The 17,792-nt window shown below is 40.7% G+C and overlaps 1 protein-coding gene across 1 annotated transcript in view; it reads right to left on the reverse strand.

The window, feature by feature from the left end:
• Positions 1–269: 269 nt before the first annotated feature.
• Positions 270–17,792, reverse strand: part of RORB (RAR related orphan receptor B) — a 192,788-nt gene continuing 175,265 nt past the window's right edge. The window contains exon 10 of the mRNA XM_007969506.3: positions 270–6,033. Coding sequence (XP_007967697.1) covers positions 5,878–6,033 — 156 coding nt within the window. The 3' untranslated portion in view covers positions 270–5,877. The remainder of the gene's footprint in view (positions 6,034–17,792) is intronic.

Raw genomic sequence — 17,792 nt, forward strand, 5'->3', positions numbered from 1 at the left:
GTAATTTTTCTTTCTTGTGTGTGTGTTAATCAGATGAAGCAGACGGCACTGTGCTTGGATGTGGGATTTGTAGCTTTCCAGACATACCTAATGTGTGTCTACGGTATGGTTGTGACAGAGGCACGCGAATGCTTGCCACCAACCACTGCCAGAAGAGTATAGTTGAATACAAGGATCGTGCTGCCCAGCTGGGGTGCAGATGCCCCGTGCGGCCCTGAGCGGGGCTCATTCAATTCCGGTAACCCTTGTGCTTTATTTTTGGCCATGAGAACAATCACTGAGCTGCTTTCTCTGATCCACTGGAGGCCATGCTTACGGTCACGCAGGAGGCAAAGATTGCTATGGCCCATTCACATCGGAGGAATTTCAGCAGCTTAGGAAAAAAGTGCACAAATAGAAAACCCCCATCTGCTGCATAGGTCCACGGTCTGCACTTCCAAACAATGGAGGACTACATGATCACGACTATAGAATAGATTCTTCACATACGACGAAGGGAAAACAAACACTTGTCACAGATGTTGAAGTCACACAGTTAAAGAAACACGTCGAGACCCAAAAGAATCAAAGTCACGTATTTGCCTTTCAGAAAAAAGTGGCAAGAAATCTAGCCCCTGGCTCTATGAAGAAGGGAGTGTGGGCAAGACAAGTTGACGTGCCTTTTAGAAGCCGTCACTAAATTGAATTGTTTTCATTTTTAGACTGTTGGCTATTTTGTAAACTGACCTCCTGTTATATCCTCTAGTTGTGACAATCACATACGAAAACAAAATAGAGTATCAGAAGGGGAAGATCTCCATCCCCTCCTTCCAAAACTAATATCGTTCTAATATCGCCCAGGGTTGAATCTGGCCGGACTTGCCGCCGTTGAGCTGGTCCCAGATGCGATGTTGCTTTAAACCAGAGGCTGCAAGCTGACCATTTACGGGCCCTCTTCTGCTCAGTGATGTATTTGTTTGGTCTGCACTAAGCTCTGAATCAACTCCCATTATGTATAATTTCAGAGACTTTATAAAATTCAGAAGCTCTAGCAGCATTCAGCTTCAGCTAAATCGTGGATGTCCCTTTTTTCACAGGGCATTTCCTGGCCAGCTTGTCACTGGGCTGCTTCACCCATTTGCATTAAGCCCCCCGGCCCTTTTAGGCTTTCGAATTTTGAGCCCCTGCTTTAAATGGCAAACTACCCTCTACCCTGTACCCTCTGGTCCTGAGAGCCAAAAATGAATAGAGTGTCAGCTTTTTTTTTGAAAGACCCCCATAGTTTCCCACATCAGGTCTTTACTCTAGCTGCTGCTTATACTGGCAGTTGGAAACAGAACATGAAATAGCACTTCGTCTAAAGCAGATGGTAGGCTTTCCCCTCTTCTTTATGCCGGGGGCTTTGTGCAGAGTTTCACTACAGAAGCACACTTTAAAATTATTGCTGTTCTGTTGGACGGTGCTTCTGTCAGGGCACAGACATCCATGGCCTGAATTGACTGTCAATTGTAGCAGCTTCCTTGGAAATAAAAGTTTATAGAAAAAAAAAAAAGAGTCAGGAAGAAATTATTTCTTCTAATTTCCAGTAGAAGTAGACTTTTTCCTTACTTCTATAATGAACAGAAACAAAGAACATAGAACAACACTGCCATTATTTGCATCTGATTGCTGTTTTTGAAAAAAGCTGGTAGGTTTTAGGTTGTCCCTGGGACCCAAGACTTGTTTTTTGCCTTCAAGCCTGGGACACATTACATTGTAGAGAGTGAGCATGAGTTGATCTTTGTGGTTTTCTACAAACAGTTTAACTTCACTGCTGTGAAGTTATGCTTTGAACAAGGCAGCTATGATAGGAAATGTACTGACACCTCCCTGGGACCTCTTGTTAATATGCAGAGTTTATTATGATTCAAGATCTCTTAGAATCTACCAAAGAAATCTAATCACTCAGGAGATCGTTATAGTCTCTGATTTTACCTACTCCGAGGTACTTTAGTCCAGAGCCCTGAACGCAGTGCTAAAACAAGGGAAATTCAGAAAGGGTATGTTTGTGGAGAACATCTCCACCTTCAGCTTTCAGTCTTTGGGGGATAAAAGAGCTACCGAAGGCAGGGCGGGGTGGCTCATGCCTGTAATCCTAGCACTTTGGGAGGCCAAGGTGGGTGGATCACTTGAGGTCAGGAGTTCAAGATCAGCCTGGCCAACATGGTGAAACCCCATCTCTACTAAAAATACAAAAATTAGCCAGGTGTAGGGGCATGTGCCTGTAATGCCAGTTATTTGGGAGGCTGAGGCAGGAGAATCACTTGAACCCAGGAGGCAGAGGTTGCAGTGAGCCGAGATCTCACGCCACTGCACTGCAGCCTGAGCAACATGTTGAACAAGATCTGTCTCAAAACAGAAAAGGAGCCACAGAACAAGGGGCACAAAGATTAGCTGAGTCATGGACAGTACGGGTATATGCGGGTGGTCAACCCAGATTTGGAATCCTTTCCTGTTCTATTTTCCCTCCAAAATTACCCTTTCTTTTTATGGACCACAAATACACTGAAGTTTGAATTCACCCAGTTTCACCTCCCTTGTCCATTTTATCTAATGCCAGTTAGATTTCTGTAATTGCCTTGTTCAGGATCTGTATAGAAAAGTTTGGATTTGCAGGGAGATAAAAATTCCTCTGAATGGGACAGCTAGATTATTTGGCTCTTAGCGGAGTTTAGAAAATGAGACCAAGTTGTCCTTACTTGGGTGCAACTTTTCAGCAAGTCCAAATAATTCAGTCCAGTTTATGACATGAAGTTACTGCTTGTTGGCCTGAAAGCCTTGTCAGAGAGGTGCTCTCAGCGGCATAGTTAATGTATACCATTCACGTTTTGTTGTCATTTTCCCGTTTTTAATTTTTTCCTCCTTCTTGATGTATTTTTTTTTTTTTTAATGAAACATCCCTGAGTGGACACAGTGCAACATCTGCATCGAGCAGTGATTGTCATTTATGAAGCACGAAGTGAGAAGCCCAGATTGTGGATTTTTTTCTTCCAGTGCACACTTGATCATGAGTGTTGTGAACATTTGTTAGTCCTCATGGGGAAGGAACAAAGTTCTGGGATTGTAGGTACAAAATACCTTGACATACAGTCATAGGAGATCTTCGAAGGGCACCTTTTTAAGGCTTTTTACCATTGAAAACATGACTGGATTCTCTTTTAAGGGAAGGTTAGGCAACTGTAACCCAAACTAGAAATATCTTGTCTCAACTAAGTGGGCTGAGTACTTCCTGGTTGCCATTGTTTTGTTCTGGTTCAGATGCTAGCTCTGTTTCCTTCCTCCCAGCTTCAAAAGGTCCATGCTGTCCCAATGAAATGCTTACACTAGTGGAAACAACACAAATTCAAAAGCAGTACCTCCCAAGGTAAATGTGGGGAACAATCTTTTTCCTATATCACCCATGGGAAAAGGGAGGAATAAATTCTGAGCCACTTCATCAATTGAGCCAATTTAAATCCTCTAAGGTAAATTGGAGGAAATAAATAATTCCCTCTGCAACTGAGCAGGAATTACAGGCTGACAATGGAAAACACCAGGCCAACAGAACAATGAAAACAAAGTTTGACATAAGTTCAAAGCTCAAAGGGAAACACCAAGTAGACACATGAAGCATCGCCTATCACAAGCCAATCATAAAACATACATTGCATTTGGAAATGGCTTCGTTTAATTGAGTGCCTTCCATTACCCTGTTTTCCTAGCAATCAGTAGAGTAATCTTTCCATTAGAAGGAAATATGACTCTGGGAATTAATTCTTTATACAAAGAGCTAGCAGGAGTGACATTTACACCAAAAAGAATTGAGTCCCTGTAGCAGCATAATAAGCAGTCTACAGCTGTCTTCTTAGAACCAAAGGTAATTTGGTTCAATGTAGTTAAATTAATTGAATATAACAGTAGTTGAGAAACAGATTCATTATTTTAAAGCCTTTTTGTTTTTCCCCATTGGTTTAGAATTCATCAATCATGAGGTGAGAAAATGTTCCGTTTTCTAAAAGGAAAAGGCGACACTACTGTTTTGATCATCAATCAAGAGGTCTGTGGTATCTTGGAGATGCTGCTCAACCATGAACTTCAGGAGAGCACAGAGATTAAAAAAAATAATAATAAAAGTTTCCACTGATGGAAACTTTACAAAGCAGGGGTGTGTGTGTGTGTGTGTGTGTGTGTGTGTGTGTGTGTAGCAAGGAGAAAAGGGCAGTTCTTTAGGAGTTGGTGGCTGGGATATGATTACAGGAGACCATAATTGTCATTGTCTTATACACAAACTTCTCTCCTAGTTTTTTTGTTTTGTTTTGTTTTGTTTAAGTTTTATTTTGAATCAGAAAATACCAAAGGTATAGGTCTCCAGGACACAGGCAGAACAAATTTCTTGGAATATATGCTTTTCTTATGATTAATTTCATTGATGAACAGGTGGAGAAGTGAGGATTTGTACAAGGAAGTCTAAAATCTCGGATCCCAATGTCATCCTTGTATTCTTTACTTCTAAAAATTGCTAAAAAAAAAATTCTAGGGTAAATGGATGATATAATTGTAAATTGCATAGGAATTAGTTTTGCCTTTGGGGTACATTAGATCTCCAGAATAACACAGATCTTTTTTTTCTAATCTGTCGAGTTTTTGCTACATTTTTATATTATAACATTTTATAATATGCTTCCTCCTTTATTGCCACTTTTCCTAATAAAGGTATTAAAGAGAAGGAATATAAAGATTACTTCTTTACTTTAGGTCTTCTCTTTCTATCTTTTCTTGCCAAAACATGGTGAGAGAGAAAATGTTTACATGAAATGGCATTGTTGCCCTGGGTTCTGATTTATTCTTTTAATGTTTCTAGAAAAAATTGCTGGTAGTCATAATCCACGGATTGTAGTTTTCAGTTGAAGACACAATAAGCACTGAAATCAAGCTTCCTTCACAACTGGAAATCCAAAAGAGAAAAGTGTTTTTATGTGTTCTGGTGAAAAATAGAAAATACCTACTATTTGGTCAAAAAAGTCTTGGACCTTGCAATATTATCTGTGGCCTAATTCTTGAAACAGGAAAATGGCTCCAAATACTGCCCCCTTCCTAATCATCTTGACAAGGCTTTGATGTCACTGACAGAAATAGAGTTTGTATACAGAGGCCACACATTATGTTTATTCCTTTGTAGACTTATTTCTGAGTTCGTACCGTCCTGCCATTGACTATAGATGAAAACTCTGGCTGGGAAAACAAAATCCTGATTGTCTAACATAAAGGTAACATATAACGCAGAAGGTAAATCATAGAAGAGAGCCTGACTGAACCTCCATTGCTAGTAGGTATGGTATTTAAGCTACAGTGCATGTGCATGTATAAGTAATAGTCATATATAATATGCTCACATATTATATACTTATTACATACATGCACAGTACTTTCCAAGACAGCTACAAATTTACACATGCATCAACTACCTAAAAACATAGAAATAGGTAAGCCTATTTAGTGGAATTTTCTTAAATTATATTTGAACAATCAACAGGAAAAGTAATCATGTAAAGTACCGCTCTTTTCTTGTATATATCTACAATAAAATTCTATAAACAGTTGTCTCCCAAAACATACCCGAATAAAATTAAAAAAAGGATAACACCCAGTGTCCTATATTTGTATATTTATGGTCATTTCAAAAACAAACAAACAAATAAAAGAGCCCCACTCAGGTGCATATTTACATTCTTCAAACTGTAGCGGTGAAAAATAATTCTATTAAGTGCAGGACATTCCTAATGTTGCAGTAGTGACATTTTTCTTAAGTCTTCATGAACACATTGCTTTTGTCTTAATGGTGATGCATTCCATGACTATGAGACAGTTCTCTTGTCCCCTTCATTTGCAGCCGGTGGCACAGTCAGGATTAAAGAGCTCCTTGTATAACGGAGGAAACAGTGTATTCACTATCTCTGGATGAGATTGCTTAAATACCTGCAGCTTCTCCCCGTGCAAGTTGCAAACTGCCGTGATGGTTGGTATCTTGGCTATTAACTGCAGAACGGAGAGACAGAGAGGGAGATAGAGAGGGAAGCTCATTAGTGGAATCAGTGTCCTTTCTGGCCCCAGATGAAGGTAAACGGCTTTGGAAAAAGATGTTCAGAAAGAAAGAAGGCTCACTTTCAGCTTTTTCTCTTAGAACAAAACAAAATAAAATGTATTCCCTGCCCCTCGCCACTCTATCTCCTAAAGGAAAAATAAAGAGTAAGGAAGCAGGCAAGAAAGCAGGACCAAGATCCCTGATTCATTGCTCTTAAATAAGTATTTATGAGAGGTTTTCTAGTTTAATAGTTTTCCAGTTTAATAGTTACAAGTGGGTGCTCTGTAGGCAGGCTACCTGAGTTCCAAAAGAGCTTAGTAATGACGTAGCTGTCACTTTGTCTGTGTCTCAGTTTTCTCATTCATAAAATGGGCTTACTAACAGTACCTGCTTCATTGGGTTGCTGTGTGGACTGAGGGAGGTAATTCCTATAAAAGTGTTAAGAACACTGGAGATGTGAAGTGTAATTGTTAGTGAACATTATTATCACCCGTAATTTCCCATAGATTTTCGTAACATGAATTTGTAGCTTTGGAAGATGATAATATTTAGGGATATACAACCAAACTGTATGAGGTGTAATCTATAATAATCTGGACTGCTTGGCTATCAAACTCACTAGCCCACTTGTATAGTGGCTCTCTAATCCATTTCCACTGTAATGCATAATATGAAACACAAGGAGAATTTGGGCGGTCACTGGCACTCAGCTTCCTTAGGAAGGTGTTCTAAAAATGAGTGGAAGGATATCCACTTATACTTGTTAGGTTTTGATATACGTATCATGTAAGATGTAATTTTTTGGGTTAAGATACCCAGAAGACAGTGTTTAATAATAATTTAAATGCTGTGTGGGCCTTAGGAGATGAACAATTCCAGCTTTTAACACACTTATAGTTTAGGAACACTTCGAATCCATCACTTTTGTGTCAAAATTAGCTTAAACAAAAGTCACTGTGATTAAATTATTGTGAGAGAAATGTTCTTGTGTAGAAAACACTCTTACAAAAGGTAAGCATGATAGCTCATATAGCTGACTAAAGACACACTCGAAAGTGATGAAAAATACAATTAAACAAAACCTATTCTCGTCACCAGTTAGGCTCATCATCATATTCCCTACCCTGTTCAATAACCAGAATCCATTTCAGCCTTCGAAATAAAAGAAGAAATAGATAATTAGTTGCCTTGTGGTTTTTAAAAATCAGTAACTTCCACTCTTTCATTAACTTTCCTTTTAACAATTAATGACTATATAACCATACTAGGAGCAATTTAAAAACAGCATCAGAATTAGGGCTGTTGGCACATTCAGTAAAGGGATCTAGAACATGTAAAGAAGTTTAGAGTTCAGACTTTCCAATCTTGACCATCTCCACTGCTATTTAAAGACGGGGATAGACATGAAAAATGAGGAATCTTTGTCAATAGAATGGATGCTAAATTTTAGACTGAGAATCAAAACTTTATCTCCAACATTATGAATTTTTTTTTTCATTCTTGATACACCACAAGGAATTGCATGCCTAATAGGTAGCAGGCACCTTGGCTAAACACTAGAATGCACAAAACATTATGACTCTTGTTTCCAGTCTACTTGATGAGACTGATGAAATAAGTTTACCACACAATCAAAAGCAGACTGAAAAACTGTGGTGAGTGCCAAGGAAGAATAGCGGGAGGAAAAGTGGGATGGAAGAAGGTGCTCTGACTTGTGGCAGGCCCGGGAAGGCTGCTCTGAGAAAGTGACATTGAAGCTGAGCTCTGATGGAAGAGTGAGAGAGCTAATTAGGAACTGGGGCAGAGGGTACCTACATAACATGCCCTAGGATCATGTGCAAAGATGCTGTAGCACTTGGCACTCTGGAAGAACCGAAGGCAGTTCAGGGTCGCTGGAGCAGTGGGTGAGGTAATCCCAGAGAGGTGTGCATGGCCAGATTATGTAAGCCCTCATAGTTCACGTTATGTTCTCTGAGAAGGTTTTAAGCAAAAAAGAAAGATGATTCAGAGTCCCATTCTGAAAGACTCACTTTGGGTCCAGGGTGGAAAGCTGTGTCTTTTCTATATTTTCATAGGTACACAGTGTTCAAGTGTCCACTTAACTAGAGTCGCTTGGGAAATTATTCAAACTCTCTTAACCAGCTGGCTCACACAGAAGGAGACTACAAGAATTTAGGAACAGTTCTTGTACATTGTAATTCTCCCTGAAATAGCTGTTGAATGCAGAGTGGCATTGAACGCTTTCTACAATCATCTGCAGTTGAATTGATGATGTGCAGAGCTCCTGAAACTTCCAGACGCAACTCTATAATTATTGTCAATCTTGTCAATAACAGTGACTGAGGAGTTCTTAAAAATGCAGATTACTGGGACCTACTCCTGGAGGATTCAGTTGCAGTGAGTTTGGGTGAAGCTCAGACTCCATATTTGGAACAAACATTCCCTACAGACACTGATGCAGTGGGTTCATGGGATCGACTTTGAAAAACACGGCTTCCGGGGTTCAAATGTTATAAATTTACAACTGGCTTTCAAAATTGAAAAGTTGAGCCAGGCACAGTGGCCCAGTTCTGTAATCCCAACTACTCAGGAGGCAGGAGCAAGAAGATAGCTTGAAGCCAGGAGTTCGAGACCAACCTGGCCAACATAGCAAGACTTTGTACCTTAAAACATTTTAAAAAGTAAATTATACATTGAATTTGAAACAGTCCTGTGAACTACGTGTAGAATTAGCTGGTTTTCCAGGAGGCAGACGTGGAAGTTCTCACATGTAGAGAGGGAAGGTTCCATGTGCTTAGAGCTATTAGTTTGGTGGGGGTCAAGTAATGAAATTCCTGAGTTCCCTGTGATACACAAATACTACATAGAGAGGATTAGTCTGTTGATAAAGAACATGGGCTTTGGGGTTGGGCTGCCTGGGTTTGAATCCTATTTCTGTCCTTTACAGCTATGTGATCTCTGGCAAGTCACTTAACCTCTCGGCTTTCTTATCCATCAGATGGCGATTATAACAGTCCCTGCCTCAGAGGGAGGTTGTGAGGATTAAGTGAGTCAACAAAAATTTTTTTATAGTGGTTCCTGACACACAGTGGTGATCTATGTGGTAGCTGTCATGCTTCCACTCCCACAGTCTGAGATATCTCTCTTCCTTTCAGGAGAGGAAGAGTCAAGGCCATGCTTTTCCGTCAAAGGACATGGAGGGCAGGAAGCCAGCTTAGCTCTGAACCAAACTCCAAAGGTGGAGTCATTAACCAAAAGTTAATGCATGGCAAAGTCAGCCATTGACGTTTATTGAAATGAAAAAGCAAAATCATATTGATTTTTCATTCTCTTATAGCAATTCAAGTAAGTTGCTTATTTTACTAACTGTGACTCACAATGTAGAATCCTATGTATAACAATTCTTGAAGCATTTTTTGGCTCCTTTAGTGACAGGGTGGTGTGGGACATGAAATGTATAAGAGGATGACTGAAACCCTTTTATAGTTGCTCATTTGCCCTGGAAATATTTAATTACGTGACTGGTTTTGGGATGTTAATATGGACTCTTCCTCCTTTCCTGGAAGAAAACTGGGATTTAAGAGTCCGGTTCAGGACCCAGTTCTGCCTTCTTTTATGCAATTTGGATCTAGTTCCTGTTGCTCATCTGTAGAATGGGCCGGATGGTGGGAATTGCTTTCTGTTAAAGAGCACCCAGACCGCTTCAGCAAACAGCACCGAGAAGGCAAAGAGCTCTCCCAGCGTCCGTGCTCTCGGAATAGGCTGACTGCAAGACACCCAGTCGGCTGTGGAAACAGAAGTGCCGACAGGGGCATCCATCACCCTGAGGCATGGTGGGCCAGGAGGCCATGCGGAGGCGGCAGCAGCACTTGTCAGAGCCCAGAAGAGCCTGGTGTAGAGAGCAGCAGGCAATCACTTACTGCTCATTAATATTATGCACTGCAGCCAGGGGACCCCCATTTCAAAGGGAGCTCAGAGCAGCCTCCACAGCAGTTAATAGCTCAACAACTTTTTAAACAGCTGGGGAAGTGATCCAGAAGCACTTGGAGATGGAGGGGGTAGTCAATTTTAAATCATCGTGAAATTCCTTCATGTTTAAATAATCCCCATAGCAGAAGTAGACAGAGGGTCTATCAAAAGGCATTTTCACACCCATCTCTTTCTTATGACAAGCATTTCTTATGAGAAGGGAGCTTTAGCTTCTACCTACAGGGGTCTACAAGAAGAAAAAGCAGCTGTTTGAGAAGAGATAATAATCCTATGCTTCTCTCCAGAGGGCGGTTTTATGAGAAAATTCACAATTTTATAACTGGTACATTTGATGTTAGAAAAATGGAACATGCAGAGGGTAAAACTAGTGATCTTGTTCATGCGGGCTTCCAGGCCACCAAGTGCCCTCCAACCTAAAGCAGGAAGCCAGCCATGGTTTGATCAAATTGGAAGAAGCTTCAGTAGCACTAATGAAAACAGGACACATAAAGTGAAGCTGAACACATCAATTTCACATGTCCATTTGATTTTCTTTTCTTTGTTTCTTTTTCTTTTCTTTTTTTTTGTTTTTGGTTTTTGTTGAGCCAAATCTAGTTGGATTCGAATTATAACATTAAACTTGAGATATCTTTCCAGGTCATAAGCCCTGCCCCCACCATCCTGACTCCATCCTTAGCATCTGTGTGGCAGTGCCTGTACTTTCTACCCTGGGCATGGCTGACCAAAGTGGAAGTGGACACTTGACTCAGCTGGGGCTGGAATAGGAAATCAGACTGAGAGTCAGCAAGCTGCTGTCTAATTGTAGCAGAAACTACCCGTAACCTAAGGAGCAAAGAACTAGCCATATTTCATCACGTGAACCAGGGAAGCACAGAAAACTGGTACTAAGAGAGGGAGAAGAATGAAGTAGATACCTATGGAGAGATAAGTGTGTAAGACGAGTAATTTGGAAGGCTTCCCAATTCATCATTCCAGTACTTTCCTGATTGATGGCTGCATTTTAAACCTTGGGTTCTGTGAGATATTGCTTCATTATTTGTTTTATTTTTATTTTTTATACTTTTGCTTAACCTAGTTGGAGTTGGTTCCTCTTGTAACCAGAGTCTTTTTTTTTTTTTTTTTGACAGAGTCTTGCTTGTTGACAGGCTGGAATACAGTGGTGTGATCTCGACTCACTGCAACTTCTACCTCCCGGGTTCAAGCAATTCTCCTGCCTCAGCTTCCCGAGTAGCTGGGACTACAGGTGCATACCACCACGCCTGGCTACTTTTTGTATTTTTAGTAGAGATGGGGTTTCACCATGTTGGCCAGGATGGTCTCGATCTCTTGACCTTCTGATCCACCCACCTCAGCCTCCCAAAGTACTGGGCTTACAGGCCAAAGAGTCTTAATGAATACATCAACTTGCAATTTGATGAATGAGGAGTAATAGCAAAAGCTTTCTTCTCATTTACAGGCCATTAATCTGATGGACAACCCTTGGAATTTCTGGATGTTGTACCATTAGTATATGCCAGCAAACCATAAACAGTTAAAATACATTGAAATAATCTGGCTTATCAGTGGAGTTCCTCAAGGAAACCTGCCATGTGTTATTCACCATTGTCTCCTTGCACCTGGCACGTAGTACCTATTCATAATAAATGCAGGTTCAAACAGAAAACTATCCCAGGAGAGAGCTGGCTTTCTTCAGTCTAGATTTGAAATTTAAAAACTTGGGGGATCTGTTGAACTGTTTTCTATAATTTTGCCTATTCTTGCATTCGTTTAAAGTATATTTACTGTTGGGAGGAAGCGTGAGGGAGGCTTTGGGGATACCAGTTTTACCTCGGCAGTGGTCACACGGGTATGCTAACTTTGTGATAATTCACTAAGGTATGTACTTACGACTTGGGAACTTTTCCCTATGTGTGTTATACTTTTTTAAAGTATAGACATTTCAAAATATAAAACAAAGTCCTGACCAAATAGAAATGCAAATGGGGAGACTAAGACCACGAGTCACATTGTCTGGGTAAGGGCTCCTCGAGTGCTGATTAGACAGACTATGCTGTTCAAGATGAAAGTGAACCCAAATCTCTAGTCACACCTGCTAGGAATTCTAATATAACACCCAGGTTTTTTTGGTTTTGTTTTTTGTTTTGTTTTTTGGGACGGAGTCTTGTTCTGTCTCTCAGGCTGGAGTGTAGTGGCGCGATCTCGGCTCACTGCCACCTCCGCTTCGTGGGTTCAAGCGATTCTCCTGCCTTAGCCTCTGGAGTAGCTGGGATTACAGGTGCCTGCCACCATGCCAGGCTAATTTTTATATTTTTGATAAACATGTGGTTTCACCGTGTTGACCAGGGCTGGTCTTGAACTGACCTTAGGTGATCTGCCCACCTCGGCCTCCCAAATGCTGGCATTACAGGCATGAGCAATGGTGCCTGGCCCATCCCATTATTAATCATAGTGAAGTCTATTTTGATCTCAGTGAGAAAGTGATAAAAATCACTATAAATGATCTTTTGCAGTTTTCATTGATCTCTCAATCACTGGTCCATAGACTCCATCTACAAATCAACATGATTGTTTTCCCTAAATCTGAATGATAATGCACTACCAATGTGACCAGAAATGATTTCTTTCAAGTGCAATTTCAATTATTAACATGCAAAATAGGATTGTTTAAGCCTTCCATCTTTTAAGCTTTTTTTTTTTTTTTTAATTTTTTTTTAGTAATTCATTATTGTTATAACAGGAAGACAAGCTTCTCTCTCATATGGATGATATAGTTTTGTTATCATTATGCTAGAAACAAACATAGGAGTTAAGAAGTTAGTGAATCTGTTGGCATGTACCTTTCCCAGCTCAGCTTACTGCAATTCTCCCTGGGAACGTGCAGAGGTCTGAGCTGGAAAGAGACTTTTTCTGGGCCTCTCAAACATTTAGGAGTAGCTGCCAAAACATTAAGAGTTCAGGTGCTGGAAGTGGCTTAACTGGGTTCAAATTCTGGCTCTCCCACTTAGAAGCTGCTTAACCTTAGGCAAGATATGTAATCACCTGAAGTTTCAACTAATGAGAGTATAGTTTTGAGAATTAAATGTTAATCTATTTAGAATCTATCAGCACAGTGCCTGGCCCAAAGTAAATGCTCAATTCCTTTCAACTTTTGCCATTCTTTTTATCAGTCATGTGATTCTGATCATGTATTTCTTTTCACTGTAGTCAGTGAGGCACTTATTTTTTTCCTCCACAGCATGTGAACTTGTATCTCATCTATGTCTATTTATCTTGCATATTTGACCTGCAGTAAATATTTATTGAGTGAACAAAAATGATAAAAATGAATTTTAGAAACACTTCCTACTTTGCCCTATTTCCACGTGAATGTTTCTTTTGCACTATGAAAGCTGTGGCTCTGATGTTGTATTAATATATCACATTATCATTATATCCTGCAAAGTGAAGGCTGCATACTCTAGATAGTGTCTCACCTGAAAGCTGAAGGTAATGCTCAGGTTCCTCACCTGGATAAGAGGATTTTGCTCAGACAGAATGATGGAAGCAAGAGAATGTGTCTGGAGTAGGCAGGTGAATCTTCCTCTTGTCTGAACCCCAGAGATTCTAGATCAGCCATGTCCAATAAAAATAAAATGTGGACTACAGATGTGACCTAAAACTTTGCAGTAGCCACATTATACAAAGTTAAAAGAAAGAACAGGTGGAAATTAATTTTATAATCTATTTTATATAACTTGAAGTACCTAAAACATTATTATTTCAACATAGAATCATAAAAAGTATGAATGAGATATTTTCCATTCTGTTTTAAATCTGAACTCTTTGAAATTAGTATATGTAAGTCTAAAGGCCTAGGAAGGAGAATCTTGTACCGTAGATGCCCAAGGTAGTGCTGGCCACGGCATAGTAGGTCAGAAGTCAGGAAATCAAGGGAATGCCTCCCTTTCTCGTCTTTCTGCACCTTGTTGGAATGGGATGGGTGCGTGATGGGGAAAGGTGGACTTTGTACACTTGATTATCCGGAGTTAGACCAATCTCCTCTCTCTACGTCGTAGCCTGTATGGATTACGTCTTTTTGAGAAGTCTGGCTTCTTAGCAGTCTGTGGGGGACCCAGAGAAAGGCCTAGTGTTTACTCTGGGGCTCAGCTGTGTGAGGGAGGATTTGCCTCCTCTGTGGCCCACGTGGCAATGGCAGTGAATCAAGCAAACTATTTGAGGAGATGAACTTCAAAGTTCAAAGTTAGCACAGGCTTCAGTCATTCTTCTAAGTCAGGATATTCTCTTTCCATGGGTACCCTTAGATTCCCACTGCATTTTCATTAACATGACATAACCTTAGACTACACTAATTCCTTGTGGGTGCAGGTGTGTGGTTAGGACATCTACATGGTTAGCAGGAGCTTAGAAAGAATAACAGGAAAAGAGAGAGCCCTGCGGGGGACAGGATACAACTTTCTGACCAGCCAGAAACAGGAAGAGAGAGAGGGAGACTGTGAACTTCAGCAAAGTAACTATAGACTCCTCTACATCCTAGGAGAATTAGAAAGGATTTATCAGCATAGAGCTATGGGCCTAAAATCACCCAGAGGTGTGGTGTGGCCCATGATTCCTGGAAAGCTTGCATGTAAAGCACATGGTGAGGCACAAGCACTTGAACATGTTTTCAGAAGTGAATTGAAGGCATGGTACTCGCTGAATGTTAGTTGTGAGAAAATAAAAAGCAACATTCTCTCTAAGCCTGCATATGGTGAGCTGAGTGGGCTTTGCCTCTGAGGGATATCAGCAGTTCTCTATGCCTTCCTGTTGGATATATGTGTTGTTATAAAGTTAGCTATTTTCAAACTTCTCAATACAGCTTTGGGCAAGAACACACCTCCAGGAGTGTTGTATCTATTTTCAGGAGTGCTGGGAAAAATAAATATGCTATCTAACAATATTTCATGACTCTAATTAACCAGGAGGCACAAAAGGAGGGGCTAGACTGGGGAAGGCCAACATTAAGCAAGGCTCCAGCTATGGGCCTGACCTGGAGGCTGCATTTGGGAAAGGGCTGGACACATGCATTTGAGGACAAGATGTGAGCATGACACCACAAATCCAAGCTTTGGCCTTGGCTGTGAGCACACCGCCACAGCCTGGTCCCAGCTGGACTGGCCTTCCTTATCCTCCACCCTCTGCACCTCCCGTCAGGGCAACAAGAATGGCAGACTCAGTGACTTTAATAGAGAAAGCCCTAGAATGGAAGCATCAACAGTCTTTACAGTTCAAACATTTACTGCCCTATCTCTCACCCTGTCTCTACCACTGGCAGTGGTCCTGCTGTGCTAAACTGAGTGGGGAAAGAGCATCACAGGTTCCTAATCCCCACAGCTGTCTTCACTGAGGAAGTAAACCTCAGAAAGTGAGTCATGGCGACATCCAAAGCACAAGTCACGGAGCTCTTCCTGGAAGCCTCACGGGCATCCTGACCTCTGGACTTGGGCTTTGCACACACTGGATGCTTTGCAGCTTTGAGGTTGGAGTATCGTTCTCAACTAAATGACCATAGTGCACTGAGTACTAATTTGGATCCATAAAGCTTGGCAAAATCAGTCTTTTTCTTCACTTATTGTAACAGTAAAATATCAAAAGCATCCTTAAAACAATCTCACTGGACTGGATGTTGGAAGGCAGCACAAGATGTCAGGAAGAACCTTTGTTTGTCTCTTTAGGGAGTCAAAGAAGATAATACTGAAGAGACCTTAAAGACCATGCAGCCCAACCTACTCATTTCCCAGACAAGAAAAGTGAAGCCCAGAGAACAGATGGGCTGCCTCCTCTAGTCATATGGGGATTAAAAATATATATGTATATTTATTTTATATATATATATATATGTGTGTGTTTTTTCCATGAGCTTTAGTGAAAGTGACCAGTGTTATCTCATTTCCTGGCTTCTCAAATCCAAGATCCAGCCAAATCTATTATTTATAGACTGAATATACCTTATGCTTTCCTACCTCCATGCCATTGCCCCCATCACTTGGAATGTCATCCTGCACTTCTCCAACCTCCCAACTTCCATATTTTGAAATAATTTTTATCTATCAGTGATTAGCTCAAATATGCCATCTCTTAGATAAAAATTTCTCTGTGAAATAATTGTTTTTTCTGTCAACAACAACAGCTACCACACAGGAACAGCACTTACATATTACCCATTATGGACTGGGCAGCTTGCTTACATTTTATCTCATCTAGTTCTCAAAATAGCCATATATTGGTATATCTTTAGTCACATGTCCAGGGACACTCAGCTAGCAAGTGGCTTTGATGGTTTATTATAAATATGCTATGTACCATAATTATGCTGATAAGGAGAAGAAACTAGATTCTTTAATAGGGTCCCCCCCCACCCCATCAACTCTCTCTTTTCCCCAAACCAAAATACAGGTTAACACATGGGGATTGAAATCTTCTAGTTAATATTAGGATACATAATCCTCACGTTTTCAAACCTTCTAAGGTTAAAGTTTGGCCCACAGTAGAAGGCACTGCTACCTGAACTTTAATTTCAGGAAGTGGGCATGTGGAAAGTGTGTTGGAAAGTGTGCTCTTGCAGGATGCAGTTCAGTGATTGTGGATGAGCCTTGTACCTCTAACCTGGTGTCTGTTAACACCTATTCAGGGTTGAACACGTCAGCGGTAGAAATAATCTGTGCACACGTCACAGAAGGCAGATGTACCCTCTACCTACTGGAGATTTCACTGGAGCCCCTGGACTTCAACACAACATTTTGGGCACATGTGCATTTTTTTAGAGACAGGTTTCACGACATTCACTGGAGTCCCCAAGGGATCTATGAATAACAAATATTAAGAATGGCCCTGTTTTAGAGGTATTGTGGAAGGCAGAAGAGCTCCACGACTACGATGGCATAAGGAGCCTTTCTGAAAAGATAAGAAGAATCTGTGGTGGGATGAAACAGTTTCTGTCTCATTTAAATAAAATATTCCTTTTCGGGAATTGTTGAGAGGGCATCCTAGACAGTGATGGTACATTTGTCCGGAGTGTTAAAGCAGCCAGGAGCTAACAGGGCTCACTCCATATTCCTAACCCTCCAGCATTTGGTAATGGACATTTGAGACTTAGACAAATGCAGTGACTTATCAGAAGCCACAAAGATCACAGATGAGATAAATGAAAATTCAGTTCTCATTCAATTTCACGGTCAGTCTGCATTCGTTCAGATAACACCCTATTAAAATGATAACTGTTACAAGAAAGGGGCCACACAAAAACCCAGTATCTGCACGTGGCCTATAGAAGCAATGCTTTGTCACCTGGTTCTAACCAATTTTATCCAAGAAATAATCCTCTTCCAATGCTTTTTCAACTTTGCAACATTACCTGTCTATAAGAACCGAATTGTGTACTTTTCCAAATAAAGATGGAGAAAGGGAAGTTAATCTGATCTACAGCTGACATAATTTTGTTTCTTGCCTTCAAATATCTTTTGTTCTTCAATTTCTGTCTTCTTCCTACCTCACATACCTCAGATCATAACCAGGACAGTGGGAAGTAGAAAGTGGTGAAGCACAAACATTTTACCCTCCTAGGGGAGTAATAATCACCATTTCGCAACGTGCTAGAATCTCATTTGAACATCACAGCACATCTGTACAGGAGAAGAAATGGTAATCTTCATTTTCTAGATGATGAGACCATGGTTTTCATACAAGC

The sequence above is a fragment of the Chlorocebus sabaeus genome, chromosome 12 (assembly GCF_047675955.1).
Source record: "Chlorocebus sabaeus isolate Y175 chromosome 12, mChlSab1.0.hap1, whole genome shotgun sequence".
NCBI classification, from domain to species: Eukaryota; Metazoa; Chordata; class Mammalia; order Primates; family Cercopithecidae; genus Chlorocebus; species Chlorocebus sabaeus.